Source organism: Plecotus auritus, assembly GCF_963455305.1.
Source record: "Plecotus auritus genome assembly, chromosome: 2".
NCBI lineage: Eukaryota > Metazoa > Chordata > Mammalia > Chiroptera > Vespertilionidae > Plecotus > Plecotus auritus.
This window is the reverse complement of record NC_137771.1, coordinates 86,545,332-86,565,763: the sequence shown is the minus strand read 5'-3', so window position 1 is coordinate 86,565,763 and position 20,432 is coordinate 86,545,332. Positions and strand designations below refer to the sequence as shown.

Below are 20,432 nucleotides of genomic sequence, written 5' to 3'. Positions count from 1 at the left end.
AGGGTGGGGGTTGTAGATCCCAGGGAGTGGGTGTGTTGGGAAGACAGAGGCTCAGAGTCAGACACACTTGGCTGCAAACAACTGTTTCCCCACTTACATTTTGCATCAAGATCACTGGGGAAATACCAGATATCAAGCTATAGTGCAAAGCCACTGCTCTCAAAACTGCCTGGTACTGGCACAAGAACAGACATATAGACCAATGGAACAGAAGAGAGAACCCAGAAATCTACCCAAGCCATTATGTTCAATTAATATTTGACAAAGGAGGCAAGAGCATATAATGGAGTCAAGACAGTCTCTTCAATAAATGGTGTTGGGAAAATTGGATAGATACATGCAAAAAAGTGAAACTAGATCACCAACTTATACCATACACAAAAATAAACTCGAAATGGATAATGGACTTAAACGTAAGACGGGAAACCATAAAAATCTTAGAAGAATCCACAGGCAGCAAAATATCAGACATACGTTGCCAGGATTCTTGTCCCAGCCTTACAAAGTGTTCTGCAGTCTGGAGAAAGGGGCTGATGCATAGATTCAAGAAGGAGTCCAAAGACAAAAGATAATTTTGAAAGGCATTGGGGGTCAGAGGAGCTTCAGCTAAAGGAGCTGAAAGACTACCCCTTGTCTAAGGACCCCGTGCTATTTATTAACACAATTTGTCCTAAGGCAAGGTAGAGACATACACTTCAAAGGGTAAGGTTTCAAAAGGTAGAGTTTACAGAAGCATTGTCAATTTCAGGAATAGCCTATAGCTGTTCAGGTGTTTGGCCAACAGGAGGCAATAAAATGCCCTGAGCTGTCTGGCAGCAAGCAATCAGGTTTGGAGGAAATGCCTTTTCAGCTGTTCCAACAGGTAATTACATATGTGGCTCAGCCCTTGTTGAGCCCCCCAAGTCCCATCAACCTTTTGATGGAACTCTTGTAATTATGACATGCTAGAATTGGCTTCCAGCAATACGTTGTAGTAATATCTTTACCAATACAGCTCCTAGGACAATGGAAACTAAAGAGAAAATAAACAAATGGGACTACATTAAAATAAGAAGTTTCTGCACAGCAAAATAAACCAACAACAAAACAACAAGAAAGCCCACTGCATGGGAGAACATATTTGTCAATGTTATATATGATAAGGGTCTAATCCCCAAAATTTATAGGGAACTCATACATCTTAACAAAAGTAAGATAAACAATCCAATAAAAAAAAATGGGCAAAGGACCTAAATAGACACTTTCCAAAAGTGGACATACAAAAGGCCAAGAACACATGAAAACATGCTCAAAGTCACTAATCATCCTAGAGATGCAAATCAAAACGACAATGAGGTACCATCTCACACCTGTCAGAATGGCTATCATCAACAAATCAACAAATGACAAGTGCTGTGGAGGATGTGAACAAAAAGGAACTCTTGTGCACTGCTAGTGGGAATGCAGACTGGTGCAGCCACAGTGGAAAACAGTATAGAGTTTCCTCAAAAAATTAAAAATGGAACTCCCATTTGACCCAGTAATACCACTTTCTAGGAATATATCCCAAGAAATCAGAAACACCATTCAGAAAGGGTATATGTACCCCTATGTTCATAGCAGCACAATTTACAATAGCTAAGATTTGGAAACAGCCTAAGTGCCCATCAGCAGATGAGTGGATTAAAAACTGTGGTACATCTACACAATGGAATACTACTCTGCTGTAAAAAAGAAAGAACTCTTACCATTTGCAACAGCATGGATGGACCTGGAGAGCATTATGCTAAGCAAAATAAGCCAGTCAGAGAAAGATAAATTTCACATGATCTCACTCATTTGTAGAATATAATGAACAACATAAACTAATGAACAAAAATAGATCCAGAGACAAGAGAAGCATTGATTAGACCAGGGGTCCTCAAACTTTTTAAACAGGGGGCCAGTTCACTGTCCCTCAGACCATTGGAGGGCCGGACTATAGTTTAAAAAAAAAAAAAAACTATGAACAAATTCCTATGCACACTGCGGGCCCGGGAGGAGTCGGCTGCTAAGCAGGACAGGCAGCGGCACCCGGTGGGCTGGATAAATGTCCTCCGCGGGCCGCATGTGGCCCACGGGTCATAGTTTAAGGACCCCTGGATTAGACCGTCAAACCTCAGAGGGAAGACAGGGAAAGGTTGCGGGGAGAGGGGGAAGGATGAGAGGGAAAGAGATCAACTAAAGGACTAGAATGAATGCATATAGGCATAACCAATGGACATAGACTCTAGGGGTTAAGAGCATGTGCTGGGTGGTGAGAGTGCCAGGGAGAGGTCAATGGGGGGAAAAGGAGACATATGTAATACTTTAAACAATAAAGAATTAAAGAAAAAAAAATATCACTGGGAGCTTGTTAAGGCTATACATTCCTGGCCCCTAAGCTGACCTGCTAAACCAGAATCTAAGGGCTTGGGGCCCCCAAGTCCCTATTCTTAGAATAAGCATCCAAGGCAATTGTGATATAAGGCTTTTCTAAACTTAGTCTCTAAAAGGTGATGTGGGATTCACAATACCTGAGTCAGGTTTACCAGTATTGTATAGACACAGTGTGATTTCTTCTTAAAGTGCAGAACAAAGAAGCTCTATAACTTGTGGCTGTTGTTATGGAGCCATTGGTGCCTCTGCCTTGCTAAGGCTGCTCACTATGCTAAAACAGCTGGGGAATCTTCAGCCAGACTGGCTGGGATCCCAAAGTTGCAAGTTGTTTCTGAGTTTTTGATCAAGCCTCTTCTGATCCTTTTTACTCAGAGTTTTAATGACACCGGTGTAAGGCCCCCTTCAAGTTGGGGAATTTCTGTTGAGGGTGAAAACATCAATTACTGTGGGATGGACCCACCAGAGAACGGTCATTTGTTCTGGCCCAAGAGAGGCGCTTGTACTCCAGGGCTCCCAGCGCAGCTGCCTTCTCTTGTGTGGTGCCTCCTGCTTTCCTTTGGTTCCCTGAGGCTGGGGGAAAAGGGAGAGGGGGAGGCTGGCATCTGCCCCAGAGCTGCAGAGAGAGTGAAGGTAGCTGCTAAACCAGCAGGCTCCAATTGCTGGGGCTGAGATTTACTGAGGGGTGGGGTTGCCAGGGGAGGATGTCCTCGCGAGGCGCAGGTAGGACCTAGTAGTACCTTCCTGGAACCTTCCTCCAGCCTTGGGGTATGCATTGGCTCGGGCAGCGAGGTCAGCGAGGTCAAGACCCTTTCCGCGCCTTCCCCTGACCCGACCCGCGGTGGTCGCTGTAGACACGCGGGTGCAGCGCGGGGCGGGGGCATGCTGGCCTGGCAGCAGGGTGCGAGTGGCAGCGCGCGGTGGCCGGAGCAGCGCCGGGCCCGGGGCATCCGGGGGCCGGATGGCGGAGCCCACGCGCGTTGCGGAGCCCGGGAGGTTTGCGCTCCGCTCGCCGCGCTGCAGGGAGGGCGAGGTGCCAGGCGCGAGCGCCCAGAGGCCCCCCAAAAAAGCTTTTTATTTGCTGAGGATGAAGCCCCTGAAGGAACCCGCCCCCAACAACAACAACGTGTCCTTTGTGATCCATTGTCAACTAGGCAAGGAGATCAAACACATTTGCAGCAACTGCAGTCGGGGGGAAGACACGCGGGACGGTGAGTGCCTGGGCCCGTCGGGGCGGCGGCGAGCGCGGGAGGCGGGGAGGTGGCTCCGCTGGTTCTGGGCGCCACCAGCTCTGCTGCCTGGAGAACTGCGGGGACTTCAGCCCGTTACCCAGGCGTGACACCCGCCCGCCGGGCACTTTGCAGAGTGATGACAGGAGCCAAACCCGGACTGCATCCCCCAAAGGAGGCGTTTGAAATGCGGGTTTGAAAAGGGGTAAATCTGGGATTTTCTCTTGGGAAGGTGGGGTTTTGGGTTATTTGTTAAGGGCAACGTTATTAGCTTTGAAAAGGCTAGTGCACCTGCTTTCTTAGCTTTCTGGGCTTCTTAGCTGCTCTCACATCTTTGCGTTAAGGTAGGATAGCCTTTGCTACAGATGGGCTCTGTTACAGATGTGCCTTCACTTTGGAGAGGTGGTTTGGCCTTGGCTACAGCACCCAGCGCCCTGGAGACTTGTGGAGTTGTTGAATGGTGTCTGTTTGGAGCAAAACATGGCCGTGATTTTTGGAGTGCCGCTGGCCCCTCTTGGAATGATGCCTAATGTTCAAAATGTGGGAGTGGGGGAGGGGCGTGCAGCGGCTTCTTCCGAGCGGGCGAGTGCGAGCCAAAGAGCTCCCCCAAATACTGTCTGAAGCGGGGCGGTGGAAGGGTGCCGGGCTGCCAGCGACTGAGGCAGAAGGAGCCAAGAAAGAGGGACAGCTCAGCGCCCAGCAGGCAGAAGCCTCTGCAGCTGTGGGCGCGCCTATGTGGCAGTGCATTTCTCAGGAGCCCCCAGGCGGTTCCGAAGCAGCTCACGGAGGAGCAGCTCACGGAGGGCCACGTAAGGTCTCGGAAAAGTTTTAGGCAGCAGATTTTTCAGGGAAAGAATGGGCTACTGGCCAGCCTGAAGCTCAGTGTCTCGCTTGACACTCGCACCTGCTTGGGCAGACAGAATTTCCTGTTAACCAGCGGGTCCTCTTGGTCCCTTTGGAAGAACAAATACTACTTAGGATCCCTCGTGTTCATTGTTGGCCTCTGAAGTGCAGAGTAATGAAGCGACCGTGGCTTGGCTAATAATCTTTTCAAAATTAGCATCCTGCTAGTGTAATTATACTTTTCTTTGATTAAACTGCCAGAGAGGCTGAGCAGCATGGCACTAGGCATCCAAGAGGAAAACTGGGGCCCTGCTGGAGGAAAGCAGGCGTGCACAAAACACACTAGTGCTGCTCCTGTTAGGTTTAGGGGAGGATATTTTGAGAAGCACACACTTACTGTGTTTGGTCCTTTGGTTACGATATAATGTAATGACACCTATGGAATATAAATGGGTGAACGAGATGATCCAAAGCCAGACTTTTACCATATACTGTAATGTAAAAGAGCATGAGATACAGGCTGGAATATTTATTAAATGAATCCCTCTGCTTTCTGAATTGCTTCTCAAATAGGCTGCTTTCACAACCTTGGGATTTTATTTAAGTTAGAGTTTCTAAATGTTGCTACCATAAAAAAGGGTCTATATCTATACTCAAGGATGTGTGCTGACATGTGGTGAACATGTTGGTATACACTGCTGATGGAGATAGGCATGTTCTAGCCTACAGCACACGTTCCTGCTTGCGTCCTCTCTACAGTCTCAGACACTCCAAAACATACCTATGGATGTTCACATATCATCTGATATGACTCAACTATTTAATTTCAAAGGATTCTTAGGTGGGAGACCTCACGTTGTAGTACCTAATGTTTTGCCTAATTCCACACTGGGAACCCTGCCTTCCTAATGGGTGGTATGCTCATTTAGTCACTGAAATAGAATGAGGTCAGAAGTTTAACCCTTCTGCTTTTACTGCCAGAGCCCAAAGCAGCACTGCCCCCTGTAAAAGGAAAGGGAGTTCAAATAAATGTCATTTTCTGCAAGGAAAAATTGACCTTGTATGATTTTTTTTTTTGTCATGAGTGGATGTTCTGTTAGATAAGTTCTCTAGAAGCTATTTTCTTTTCTTTTTTTAGATACGTTTATTCCAAGCTCCTATTAGCAACAGTTGTTTATGCAACATCATAAAAACTCATTTATTATGTTTACTGGTATGTAACAACAATAAGTAACAGTTAGTTGCTTTTCATTTTTATTTCATTTATTGCATAGATCAATCATATGAGTGAGGCAATCTTTTAATTTCCGTTTTACAGAGAAGCAAACTGAGGCTCAGAAAGACTTCATTCATAAGTTATATGTGTAGTAAATGAGAAGTCAGGCTGTACATTCATGTTTGTCTGGCTTCTACACCATACTCTTTTACAGTATACAACAAATTGTGACCATTTCTCTTTAAGTTATAAAAATGTTTTAAAATCTTTTCTTTGGGTCTCATCTCCAACACCCCACTTCCTTCCCCATATTTTATTGCTTCTTCAAAAATAAACCAAACATACACTGTAGAAACTATTTTCAATCTGAGTCATCTGTTCTGTATGTCAGGAGAGCCCACTATTGTAAAGGGAATGTGTGGTAAAGAGTATAGTAATGCAAACAGGTTTGGTGGGGCCCCATAGAAGAGTACTATGTGTTTCTTGTGGTGGGCAGACCTACATTGTGTCCAACACCATCAATATGTTTGGCTCCTCATTTAGCACCAAAGGAGCCATTGAGTGGCAAGCAGTGAAAATTCTGGTCTAGCAGCAAAGACCTCACTTGAAATTTTACATAGCTAAAATTTTGCAGTTTCTCTTATTCTTAATTTCTTTGTACATAAAAATGGCAATTATTTTGAACATACTTAAAATATAGTTTACTAACTTTCAGTTTAAAGACAATCTAGAATTTAAAGTATTTGGCTGATATGGAATAAACATTAAAAAAAAAAATATTCCTGGATGGTTGAGTGGATATAAAAGGTGAAATTACATTTTTGCAATTGCTGTTCTACTTAGAAGTATTTTTTAAAAGTTCCTGATATTCACTAAATAATATTAAAGATGCTTTGCTGACCTTATTTTAAGTATTTTTTAAGCTGTAGGATATAGTTTACAATTAATGGCCCAAAATAGTTTGCATTTACTTTAGCTTTACAAATTTGTTTTAATATTGAAGCCACTTTCAGATGAGAAAGCAAGCTTACATAGCACTTCAACGCTAAAGGCTACAGAGCAAGCACAGGGTAGAACAAAGATTGACACACTTGTTTGCCTGTTTTTCAAAGTGAGGTGCTTTCCACCATGCTATCTAGTTGTGTTTTTTTTTTTAAATGACACCTACACTGAATGTAGAAAATCAGGTACTGTGATGTGTATGTGTTCTATACATGTGTAGGTTTGATAAGCCAGGTTTATTAGATACAGAGGTAGAATGAATTGCAGAATTTCCTAGTACATTTAATTATTTTTATCTGCTTTACCTAAAAATAAAGAGCTAGCATTGGTAGGAGTAGAGGGAGAGAAATTTTTAACTCTAAGTATATTAGAAGTTATGTACATTGTAAAGCCAAAAGTAACTAAATCATCAACTAAACATGCTGGAAGTCAATAGAGAATATGATTTAATTTACAAATAGTTAAAAATCAAATTTAGGGAGAAATCTGTTCTAGAAAGCCAGGTATCCTATATAATAAAAAGCTAGTATGCAAATCAACCAAACTGTGGAACGACCAGTTGCTATGACACACACTGACCACCAGGGGCCCAGCCATCAGTTGGACATCCCCTGAGGGCTCCCAGACTGCGAGAGGGCACAGGCCGGGCTGAGGGACCCCCCCCCCCCCGAGTGCACAAATTTTGTGCACCGGTCCTCTAGTTTCTGTATATAATTTCATAGACATTTTCTGTTCTCATTTGAAATCCTTTTGAGTTTATTAATAGTGAGAAATAGTCATAGGAATTATAACATCATTAATAATTACATTTTAAGATGTAATTTCAAAATAAGTAAAACATTTTAACAGTTTTAAAACAGTTTTTAGAAATATTTTGCAGCCTCTGTCTTATAGCAGTATACTTAAAAAGTAGAAATTAAATCATAAATAAATTCAGAAATAAGACATTTTTACTACAGCTACTACTCAGTGCTTTTTTAAAATTACATTTTTATTGATTTCAAAGAGGAGGTGAGAGGGAGAGAGAGATACAAACATCAATGATGAGAGTAATTGATTGTCTGCCTCCTGCACACCCCCTACTGAGGATTGAGCCTGCAACCCAGACATATGTCCTGACCAGGAATATCATAGTAGAACTGTGACCTTCTGGTTCATAGGTCAATGCTCAAATGCTCAACCACTGAGCCACGCAGGCTAGGCCTCAGTGCTGTTTTACATGTAATTTATCAATATTTCAGGGTTGTCTTTATTTCACTAAATATGATTTCTGGCTTTAAATATTTGTATACAAATGTATTAATTTATTGACCCACTAGATGCATTTCAAAATTTTGTTTTAGGGATAGAAATATTTAACAAGTTTTCTAATGTATTCCAATATGAATTTTTATAATGACAATTTATCATAATACTTCTCTGTTACTCTGACTGTAGGATTCCTCAACAAGACAGCCTTTTAGAAGAGAATGCCTTATGAGTTTTTGTGGGTGAGACCCCTCATTTTGCAGATGAAACAATTGAGGTGCATAATGATTAGGTGAGCAATTCAAATTCCAACCACCATGGGTGTCAGAGCTGTTCACAGAACCTGTCCCTCATGGGGGCTCAGAGCTAGATCCTGGAACCTCGCTGCCTATCTCTTATATAAAAGGCCTTTGGCCGTCACGCCATAACGCCATCACAACCAAACGAGCAGTGGCTCTTGCAACGGGTGAGGTGGAGTGCTAGCTACTATCAGTGGAGAGCTATGAGCGGTGAAGGGCGGTGCAGCAAGCTAGGAGTGAAGATGGGCGGGGTGGCCAGCTGAGGCAAGCGGAAGCGAGCTACTTGTGCACGATTTCGTGCATGCTCAGCCTCTAGTTTTCAAATAATGGTTCATCCACTTGCTAGCTGGGTGACTTTAGGATACCACAGCATTATTTACTGCATGGAGTTGTGAGGATTAAATGAGGTAATTGGTACAAAGCACTTAGCCTGGCAAAAGAAAGTGTTGGAGAAATATTAGCTGTGATTACTATCATTTGTATTGTTGCCACCAAGTCCAATTTTGTGTCAAGTGTTTTCCTCCTGCTATTATTCTGCACTGCTTGGCCTCTTCGGTAATTAAACTTCCTTGGATTGGGGCCAGATGAAAGCACCTAATTCTACTCTGCATTTAACAGGTAAACATTTATTTCTAATAAGGCAAGTGAAGTACAAGTGAGACTGGGGAAGGGCCTCTTCAACATTGCACATGTCAAACTATTTTTTTGAAGTTTTAACAATCATGACTAGGATGTTCTAGGTAAAAGTACTCATACATATCTATATTTACAGTGACCAAGCATTTTTTGTCAGTTGAGTAAAAATGAGAAAAAAAAAATAGGCAAGGTAAGATCCTTGCGAGGAAGAGGGAAGATTAATAGCTGAAGGAAGTAGTTACTGGAGAAGTAGTTTTGTCTGCATGGGTCCAAGGGACATGACTCAGAATCAGAGTGACGGGTGTGGAGGACTTGGCCTGAGGCAAAGGACAGAGGCAGGGAACTGCTTTCTTAAGATCAGGAAAGCCTGGGCAAAGCTCTAACTTGGGCAGAGTATGGAGGTTGTGTGGAACCCTGAAAAGAAAGTCCCTTGCTCAGACAGTAGGGAAGAAAAGTGAAGAAGGGGTGTAAAGAAGGCATGTGCAGGGCAGGGAGAGCCTAATGAAGCTGTGCTCTCACAGTTTTATTAAAGCATTGTGTGCTCAAACAGCTAGCTGTTGATTCTCTTACATTAGTTTGTAAAATTGGCAGCTAATGTATGCAGAGCCCTCTCAGCTTAAGGGAAAATAGCAAGAGGTACAACAACCAGTCATTGCCTTTGAAGAGTTTGGCATTTAGTGAGAGTAGCAGGAAAGTGAACTGCTAAATTATTGGAGGAAGCCATCATGGTATGAGTAAGGCAGGAGGGCTTCCCAGAGGAGGTGATATTTGGACTGGAACCTAATAGAGGAGTTTTCTCAGATAACAAGGGAAGGGCATTTCAGTAAGGAAAAAACTGTACATGGACCATTTAAAAGAGCATGTGTTGGGAGAAAGTAGGTAAGTTCAGCAGGTGGAATGTGGGGAGAAATGACATGAGTTAGTCTGGAAACATATGTTGGGGTAATTTATCATTTTCCCCAGCAATATATTTGTGAAGCATTTTTTATGTGCCATGTTAAACATTGGGAATATAAATATCATGAAAACAGTGTGGTCTTTGCTCTCAAAGACCTTATACTGTAGTACAGGGAGGTAGACAGGTAGACAAATATATGCACAGAATTTTTAAGTGTTTATGTTTGAGAAAGAAAAGTGTTATTTTAGAGACAGAAAGTAGAGAGAGTGGTTGGCCCCACCTTGGGCAAGAGAGAGGTCCGAAAAATCCTGACACAATTTATGAAAGAGTTCAGATTTCATCCAGTGAGCACCGAAGGTGGCACAGGGGTTTTTAAGCAGAGGTGGAGTGATCACATTACCTTAAAGAAACCAACAACTATTATTATGGAAAAGTTTACACACATACAAAGAAGACAGAATACAGTAATGAACCCCATAGATGCATCACCCACGTTCTCCCCACTCCTGTGTTAGGATGAAGTACATTTGAGTGGGATTTTATGATGGTGTTGCTGGCAGTGCTAGGCAGGGACCAGACAAGAGAAAGAGCCTGGAAGCCAAGAGCACTTATAGCTCAAGAAAGCCTGTTTCAAGACCTTGAGCAGTAAGTGTCAGAAAAAAAGCAGGATTCCTTTCTTCTGTTACAGACCCATAAAGAGGCCCAGTGACACTTTCAAGGACCAGCAATTCAAAGCCAGTTTGCCTTATTAATTTTGAACTCATATGTAATTTTACTAGTAATTTCCCCTTCCATTCTTATATCTTTCTGACACTTTATAGACATCTGTAAATATTCACTTACTTTAGGAAAAAAATGTTGAAAATATTTATAAAATCTGTAGCTTAAAATATATCTGTATGTCTAAAGGAGATTTTAGAAGATTAATTGAAAATATATATACATAAAATGTTATTGGGAGAGGGATCAATACTTGCATAGCCCCAAACATTCATTTCTGTAGTTTGCTAATTAATATGAACAGTAAGAACTTTTTTTAACTTCAGGAGGCATTTAGAGTTTAAAGATGTGTCTGAAAGGAGAGGGCATGGTGAGCCAGTTAGGAATCACCTTCAAAGGCTTCAAGGTCAATGCCAAGTAGACAGCTGTGATGAAAGCATTGAGATGAAGGGGAGCCAGATGAAGGCCAGAAAGCAAGGGGTAGGAGAAGGGATGTGCTTCCCTTCAGCCCAAAGGTTGATAAGGGAGAAAAGGAAAGACCAAAGAGGCCAAAGTTGCAAAGCTCGGGGTAAGAGAACTAGGAGCTAAACAAGAATCCAGTTGTTGGGTTGGGAAAGAAGAAATAAATAGTAGAGATTTGCTGCCTGGGGAACATTCAGCCCGGACATTAGCAGTAAACCACATGAAAGGAATAATGTGCTGGTTGTTCTTACAGTTGTACTATTTCTATGCCCAAGGCCAGAAGAAGGGTAGAACATGGTCTTTCATTTACTCACATAACAAGCATTGATGCCTATAGTGAATTTCATGTGCAAACAGAGAGATAAAGGATGGTTTCCTGCCCTTAGAGAAAATTGCAGTCTAGTGAGGACTTTGCTATACAATATTCTCCCCTTATCCATGGTTTCCATTACCCAGTCAACCACAGTCTGAAAATATTAAATGGAAAATTCCAGAAACAAACAATTAATACGTTTTAAATTGTGTGCCATCCTGAGTAGCATGATGAAACCTTGTGTCCTCCTGCCCTATCCCACCCAAGATGCAAATCATCCCTTTGTCTATTGTCTTTGTACTGTATATGCTATCTGCCTATTTGCTGTCTCCTTCATCAGATCGGTTATCAGAGGGAGGGAGGGAAGGTGAGAGGAAGGGAAAGAGAGAGAAGCCACATTCACATAACTTTTATTACAGTATATTGTTATAATTATTCTATTTTATATTAGCTATTATTCTTAGTTTCTTACTGTGCCTAATTTATAAATTAAACTTTATCATAGGTTATGTATGTATAGGAAAAAACAGTATATAGCGTTTAGTGCAATCTGCTGTTTCAGGCATCCACTGGGGATCTTGGACCATATTTCCTGTGTATAGCAGAGGTAGGCTCAGGATGCTGTGGACACACAGGTCGGGACTCCATCCCCTTGAGGTAGAAGGCCAGGAGGTCATGTCGGAGGAGATGGCAATTGAGCTAAATTGTGATGGGAGAATAGGATTGTGCTGGCAAAGATGCCTGAGGTAGTCACTTGAGCAAGATGAAGAGGGTGTGCAGAGAAAGGTTCGGAGGCCAGAGGAGGGCAGGGTCTTTCTTGTCTCTCCTCTTCACTGTTGTGTTTTCGGTTCCTGTAACAGTGCATAGTTGTTAGACATTTAAAAATGTGTTCAACGTATGAATATACATGTTAACTTATTAATTATTAATCTATTTAGTTAATATGTATCCATTTATTAAAGTGACTAAAGGACAGTGATTTGATACGACTGGATAGAGCATATAAGATGGGGAATGATGAAAGGGAGCCTGGGGAATAGGTAGAGGTCAACCATGAAAGGCTTTCGATACCATGCTGAGGAGTTGGGTCTTGCTCTATGATGGGATACAAGATTCTCTGGAGGATTTCTTTAAGTAGCTTTAAAATTATTTTCTATTTATTGTTTTTGTTTTTAATTTAAGTTTTGTTGAGGCATAAATGACAAAAAAAATTTTAAGATATTTAAAGTGTACATCATGGTGATTTGGTCTATGTATATACATTGTGAAGGGATTACCCCCATCTAGTTGATTAATGCATCCCTCACCTCTCATGTTTATTTGTATGTATGTATGTATGTATGTATGTATGTATATGTATTGGTGAGGACATTTAAGTTCCATTCTCTTAGCAGATTTCAATTATATAACAGTGTTATCAACAGTAGTCACCATGTTTACATTAGACCTTATTCATCTGATAGCTGGACGTTTGTTTGCTCCCTTTTTACCAAACTCTCCCTATTTTCCCTGCCCCCCACTCCCTGTCCCCCAGTCCCTGGAAACCACTTTTCTACTTCCTGTTTCTGTTTGACCTTTTTTTTTTTTTTTTTTTTTTTAACATTCTACCTATGAGTGATAACTTGCAGTATTTGTTCTCCTTTGTCTGGCTAATTTCACCTAGTATAATACCCTCTAGGTCCATCCATGTTGTAGCCAATGGCAGGATTTCCTTCCTTCCTGTGGCTGAATGATATTCCATTGTGTGTACATGCACCACATCTTCTTTATCCATTCATCCAGGTGTGGACACTTAGATTGTGTCTGTGTCTTGGCTATTGTGAATAATGCTGCAGTGAACAAAGGAGTGCAGATATCTCTTCAATATCCTGTTTTCTTTTCCTTTGGACATATACCAAGAAGGGTGAGGGTTGTTGTATAAATGAAAGTTCTATTTTTAATTTTCTGAAGAATCTCTATGTCATTTTCCATAGTGGCTGCACCAATTTACATTCCCACCAACAGTGCACAAGGGTTCCCTTTTCCCCACATCCTGACAACACTTGTTATTTCTTGTCTTTTCTTGTCTTCTTGATATATAGTCAATCTAATAGGTGTGAGATGATATCTCATTGTGGCCTTGATTTGCATTTGCTTGATTATTAGTAATGTTGAGCACCTTTTCATGTTGGCCATTTGAATGTCCTATTTGTAAAAGTATCTATTTAGTTCCTCTGTCCATTTTTTAATGATTGTTTGTTTTTTACTATTGAGTTGTGTGAGTTCTTTATATATTTTAGATATTAACCCCTTATCATATATATGATTTGCAAACATTTTCTTCCATTTTGAATGTTGCCTTTTCATTTTCTTGATGAATTTCTTTGGGGTGCAGAAGCTTTTTAGTTTATGTAGTCCCACTTGTTTATTTTTGTTGCCAAATAAATAAAAAAAACACATTGCTAAGACTAATGTCAAGGAGCTTAACTCCTATGTTTTCTTATAGGAGTTTTAGGACTTGACATTCAATTCTGTTGATTTTTGTGTGTTGTAAGTAGGAATCTAGTTTCATTCTTTTGTATGTGGCTATCCAGTTTTCCTAGCATCATTTATTGAAGTGAATATCCTTTCCCCATTGTATATTCTTAGCTCCTTTGTTGTAAATTAATTGACCATATATGGGCTGTCTATTCTGTTTCATTGGTCTGTGTGTCTGTGTTTATGCCAGTGTCATATTGTCTTGATTATTGTAACTTTGTAGTATAGTTTGAAATGAGGAATTGTGGTGCTCTTCTTTCTCAAGATTGCATTGATTATTTAGGGTCTTTTGTGGTTACATACAAATTTCAGGTGTTTTTTTTTCTTTCTATTTTTGTGAAAAATGTCACTGGAGTTTAGTTGTTTTGTTGAGATATTATTCACATGCCATACAATTCATCCATTTAAATTGTACAATTCAGTGACCTTTAGTCTATTCAGAGTTGTGCATCATCACCATAATCAGTATTAGAATATTTTCATTATTCCAAAAAGAAGCCCTGTTCCCCTTAGCATGTTCCCTCCAGTTCTCCGATATCTGCTATCCTTAGGTAATCACTTCCTGATTTTATAGACTTATTTATTCTAGATATTTCTTATACGTAGTATCATGCAACATACGGTCCTCTGCCTGTCTTCTTTCACTTAGCATAAGGTCTTCAAGGTTCACCCATGCTGTAGCATAAATCAGTACTTCATTTCTTTTTATTGCTGAATCATTGTATGGATATGACACATTTTGGTTACTCATTAATCAGCTGATGGACATTTGGGTTGCTTCCACTTTTGGGCTATTATGAATAATACTACAAGCCCGGTGCACAAAATTCGTGCATGGGGGTGTGTGTCCCTCAGCTCAGCCTGCACCCTCTCCAATCTGGGACCCCTCGAGGGATGTCCGACTGCCCGTTTAGGCCCGATCCTAACTGGAGGATTGGGCCTAAATGGGCAGTCGGACATCCCTCTCACAATCCAGGACTGCTGACTCCCAACTGCTCACCTGCCTGCCTTCCTGATTGCCCCTAACCACTTCTGCCTGCCAGCCTGATCACCCCCTAACCACTCCCCTGCCAGCCTGATTGATGCCTAACTGCTCCCCAGCCAGCCTGTTTGCCCCTAACTGCCCTCCCCTGCAGGCCTGGTCCCCCCACAACTGCTCTCCCCTGCAGGCCTGGGTCCGCCCCAACTGCCCTTCCCTGCAGGCCCGGTCGCCCCCAACTTTTCTCCTCTGCTGGCCTGGTCATCCCTAACTGCCCTCCCCTGCAGGCTTGATCACCCCCAACTACCCTCCCTTGCAGGCCTGGTCCTTCCTAACTGTCCTCCCCTGCTGGCCTGATTGCCCACAACTGCCCTCCCTTGCAGACCTGGTCCTTCCCTACTCCCCTCCCCTGCTGGCCATGTTGTGGCAGCCATCTTGTGGCAGCCATCTTGTGTCCACATGGGGGCAGCCATCTTGTTTGTTGGAGTGATGGTCAATTTGCATATTACTCTTTTATTAGATAGGATTTCTGTAGCATTTATGTACAAGTTTTGGTGTGGTTATTTGTTTTCATTTTTCTGGGATGTATATCTAGTAGTAGAAATGCTGGATCATATGGTAATATGTTTAACCATTTGAACTGCCAGATCTTTTCAAACTGGTTGCACCACTACATATTCCCACAAGCAATGAGTATATGGAAGTCCCATTTAGCTATATCCTCTCCAATACTTGTTATTATCTATGTTTTCTATCATAACCACCCTGGAGGATTTTTTAAAAAAATCTTTATTGTTGAAAGTACTATATATGTCCCCTGCTCATGCTTTATCTCTGAACTGTCCTCTTGTTCCTCCTCTCCAGCCACAGTTGGCTGCCTTTGAGATGTGAACCTCCAAGAAAGACTAGTTATTTTGTGAACGACTAGTAATTAAATGTGAAAATGATTCTTTTATGAAAATGTAGGCAAAAACCACTACCCCAAGCAAACTGTCAATTTATTCAAGTGGAAGATGAAATGACTGGCAAAGAGTGTATTTGGTTAGAACGAGGAAGCCTTAGGGACCACCGATTCCCTCTACTCACCCTTGTGTCACCTCTACCCTGAATTTCTCCCACCTGTAAAATGAGTTTACTAGTACTTCTCTTCCCTGAAGATCTTACTGAGGTGCCTAAACCCATCTAGTTCAGGGAGTGGTAAGCTGCAGACCAAGAGCCTTCTGTTGCTTTTTGCAGGTTGAGCATTTTTTTCAATTCCCAATGGTTGACTAAAATCAAAAGAAGAGTACAATTTCATAACAGAAGACACTTGTATGAATTCACATGTCAATGTCCATATCCAAGGTCTGGTGGAGCACAGCCACACAGTCATTCCCGTACTGTCTGTGGTGACTTTGCACAGCCACTGCAGAGCTGAGAGTGACAACAGAGGCCCTCAAAGCCTGAAATATTTATGTGAAAACTTATAAAATCTTCTCTGGTCTTTATAAAAAAAAGTTTTCTGAGCCTGCACTATCACTGAGTTCCTATCATGAGATGTTACCCCCTAACTGCCTTAGCACCACATCTGAGCTTAGACTTGAAAGGGACTCAATCGCGTGTCTGTTATTCACCTGAATTGCAGTTTCAGTCTTTTTAAGAGGCTGCTTGATGTCCTAGTACTCAGAGGGACAGATTTTAAAAGAAAATCAGCTTAAAAGAAACAACTGCTTTGAACCAGGTTTGTGGAGCATCTTTGCTGCCCCACTCCCACCCTGACCTTCCAGTGTGCTTCCAGCTGGCGCATCTGACAGAAGGGCTGGATTTCTAATCCCCACCTAAGACCTCACCATCTTGGCTGTTACTGTGAACTTTAGAGCAATCACTCTGCTATTTTGGCACATGGAGATTTGTCTCCACAGTAATTATTTTGCAACCCACAAAAGTAATTATAAAATCCAATAATTATCTTCTAAACAAGCCGTAACCCCAGTGGTGGCTCTTGGTGGGGGAGTTCCTGGCCCCCTCTCCCCAGTTCTTCTGTTATTTCAAGTCCAAGAGCAACCTCCTCCAAACAGTAGCACTGCTCCAAGTTCACGAGCGGAAAGAGAGAGAAGCAAGCAAGAAAGGGGGAAAGCAAAGCCAGGTGTAATTCTTCTGGTGACAGGAAATAACATTTAAAAAGGACTAGAAGCCTGCCATGAGTGCATTACTGGTTGGTTGGAATTCCTGGGAGCTGCCCTGTAGAGAGGCCTCCAGTTCCTGAAGGTGTTCTCAGTCAGAGTTGGCACCAGCGTTTCCTGGCACAGAGGGAAGAATGAAATCTGCCACATAGCCAGTCACCATCCGTCTCTGACAGGGAGGCATGTACTAGAATTAGGTTCTTTCATAAGAGACTAAGAGTCTGTTTATGGGTGAGTGTTTGGCTGACATATGCGACAGATATTGTAGATAACTTTTATTTCTATGTTTGGAAACTGTCACTTGTCTGATAAGCCAGACTACTCCACATGATGAAAGAATGTATAGAGAAACAGATCTTGGTGACAGGGACCATGGCAGATCTGCTCCGTTTTCAAGAATTGCCCTCTCCCATTTTCGGTAACTCCCTCATGTGTGAGTGAGTCAGCCTGCCAGCCCACTCAAAAAACCAAACAGGCCCCAGACAGAAGCTCATCATCCCCCAAATGAACATACAGTGAAGGCTTCCCTTGCCCAACACCCTAATGTTTTCCCGTCCAGAATGAATTTGTGCTGCAGTTTCCTACTGCCCATGACATGAATTATTCATGCACTATTAAGCAGCCTGTGGTCAGAACACTACTATCCAAAGTAAAACTATATACAAACGAGAGGTTTTAATATTTGCAGCTGAGTCCTTTGCAGTGGAAATAGAGATGGTTAGCTACTGGACCCCTCCCATCCTTGTCCCAGGTCTTTGAGGTTGAATCATGAATGAAAATGTAGATTTCTTGGGGTAAGACAGTAGAAATAGCTTGGATTACCTGCTGAGGGTAACAATCATTAGGCTTCAGGCTTAGGTTAAATTTTCAAGAAGAGGGGAACATATACAAAAGGGAGCATCTACATTCAAGAAATAAAAGACAAACATATAACCAAAGGAAGAGTTATTCTTTGGAAGAAGAAAACAATTATCTTAGAACAGTGGTTGGCAAACCGCGGCTCATGAGCCACATGCTACCGACACCCCCACTTCTTCTAAAGCCACTTCTTCAAAATAGACTCGCCCAGGCCGAAAACCGACTTCTGCGCATGGGCCACTAAGTTTCAATCGCACTGTACGTGCGGCCCGCATGTGGTATTTTGTGGAAGAGCCACACTCAAGGGGCCAAAGAGCCGCATGTGGCTCGCGAGCCGTGGTTTGCTGACCACTGTCTTAGAAGATCCCCAAGTACCAACCAGATGAAAGGGGGAGTGCTCTGATTCAGGCCAGGGTGGTGGCCTGTCCTTGCATAGTGCCATAGGGTCCCAGAGCTTTTCAGAACCACAGTTTAAAAATTGTTCTCTGCTCTACTCCATTTAGATGACTTATAATACATTGTAGAGTGATTATTGTATTTCTAAAACATAAAGATCAGCTCATAACAGGGGATATTATACCCCACATTTTAATTCTTTGAAGATGATGAAACCTCTAATAGAACAGCTTGAGACAATAATGTATAGCCAAATACATTATTAGTTATTCATGTGAGTGTTTGTGTGTAGTACACCGAGAATAGAGTTAGTTTTGGGAAATATATATATTGACTAAATAATTGTATTATACCATGCATAAATGAGTAGGAATATAAGATTTTTAGATTCAAATTATTTCAATAGGAATGTTGAAGTTAGTGTCGACATTAATAATCACGTATTAAATAAAGGCAACTGCTTACAATGGAATTGGATCAGGTGTATAGTCCCTTTTGCTCCCTTCTTAGCATTGCTGATGGTTCTGAAGTTCACCATGGGATCTATACGCAAGTGTTGAGGACCAAACAGGAATGACATTCAGCCTTTAAACCATAAGTATGACATATGGGTCAGTGTGTATTACTAGCTCAAAGTACATAATTCGCCATGAATGAAACGGCACAAATTTACTTTGAAAATATCATAGCCTACAGTAAGATTTAACTAGGAAGATTTCTACCATGATTTTAAAAAGTAAACAGGCCTTATTTTTATTGCAAATCCTGAGAGTACAATTCCTGGCAGTGTTTACCAGACAGAAGGAATTAGCCTCCAGGGGCGGGATAGGAAAACAGAGCACCCTCTGGGACTTAGGCACAGACTGGCCTCAGACAGTCGTTCAGGCCTGGCCTCTGTTTTCCTTCTTGCGAAAGGGGGTGAAGGATAGGAGGAGGACAGTGCTGCTTTTTCCAGAGGGTCTGGAGACTGTCCAGGAGGCATGTGGAACATTTTCAAACATCGAACACACAGGGTGGTGTCCTGCTTTTCTATCCATGGTGCTGGCCTGCACATTCAAAGGGAGGAAGGAGGTGAGTGAGAGTCTCCTCTCTGCGTGCTCTGCTCTCTGTCTGTGGAGATGATTGGTGGGAGAATGGCGGTATGCCTTTAGGATGGGGGAAATGATAGTCATTTTATCTCAAGGTGAAAAAGTAGAGGGATCCCCTGCGTTAGGTGAACAGATGGCAGAATCATTGCCGCTACACTGCTTCTGCCTGTGCATGTCCTCACCCCCACACTCAGCCAAGCCTTTCAGACTGTTCAGGTCACAGAGCTATGGCGAGCCCTATAGAGCAATCTGCTGAAGACTATTCTAGAGGCCAGAGTACTTGCTGATGGCCATTCCTCCTGCCCAGCAGAGGAAGGCTGCACACTCATAAGCAAGGATGGATGGGCTGAGGTCCTCTAGGAACACCAGATCCTCTTCAGAATTCACAGTACTCTGCTAGGCAACTATATTCATAGATGTCACGGAGTTATAAAAATTAACAAACCTGTCTGTGACTTAGGGATGGAAGATGTTAGAGTGGGTTAGGGACTAGTCAGGAAGTAGATGGGAACATTGAGGTACTTTGCACCATAACCTTTGGTCTTAATTGGCTCCCTTGCTTTTCTTCCTAATGGATATTCAAGTTATATTCATAAGTCATTTGGTTCCTCCTCACTCAAAAATTTAAATTAGCCCAATTGCTTGTGGAAAAATACTAGTAATACTTTCTGGCCTGGGGTCTAAATATGTTGAGGTCTGTACTGTTATAACCAATGCAAGGATATAAGGTGGCAGAGACAATTTCTTCATGCCATCTGGAAATTTGGTCTGCCCGAATTCCAGCAGAGACCAGCAGGTGCTGTCTTTCTGCCAGAGACTTCCGAAGTCGAGGGCGGCTGTGTCAGCTTCTCTCTGTTCCATGTCCCAAAGCAGCTCTGATTACAGTGTGAATAACTTTAGAGTTCAAGTTCTAAAGTTCAATGTTCAGATTTTTGTCAACTTTAATGAGCTGTTTCCAAAATGGGTTCCACATAGCACTTGCTCCATTGGGTGGAAATTGATGGTATGGGAAAGGTTTCAAGATCAAACTTATTTGGAAAACTGAGCTAAACAAAGTTAAGTAGACTGTTTCAGTCTCTGACCCCCTTGGTCTGCCCATGTGCACTGTGAAACTTCAAAAACAGAGTGTATGTACTTCTTTACCCAAATTTATTTTATGGCACATACTGGTT

At 42.2% G+C, this 20,432-nt stretch overlaps 1 protein-coding gene across 11 annotated transcripts in view; it reads left to right on the top strand.

The window, feature by feature from the left end:
* PHACTR1 (phosphatase and actin regulator 1) overlaps nt 1-20,432 on the top strand; it is a gene marked incomplete at its 5' end in the record, with an annotated part of 573,950 nt that overhangs the window by 305,743 nt on the left and 247,775 nt on the right. The window contains one exon of one of the 11 annotated variants that reach the window (XM_080657412.1): nt 3,290-3,605. The exons of 7 other annotated variants lie outside the window; for them this stretch is intronic. In XM_080657412.1, coding sequence (XP_080513538.1) covers nt 3,356-3,605 — 250 coding nt within the window. 3 more of the 11 variants (XM_080657411.1, XM_080657414.1, XM_080657418.1) reach the window with 3 other exon arrangements.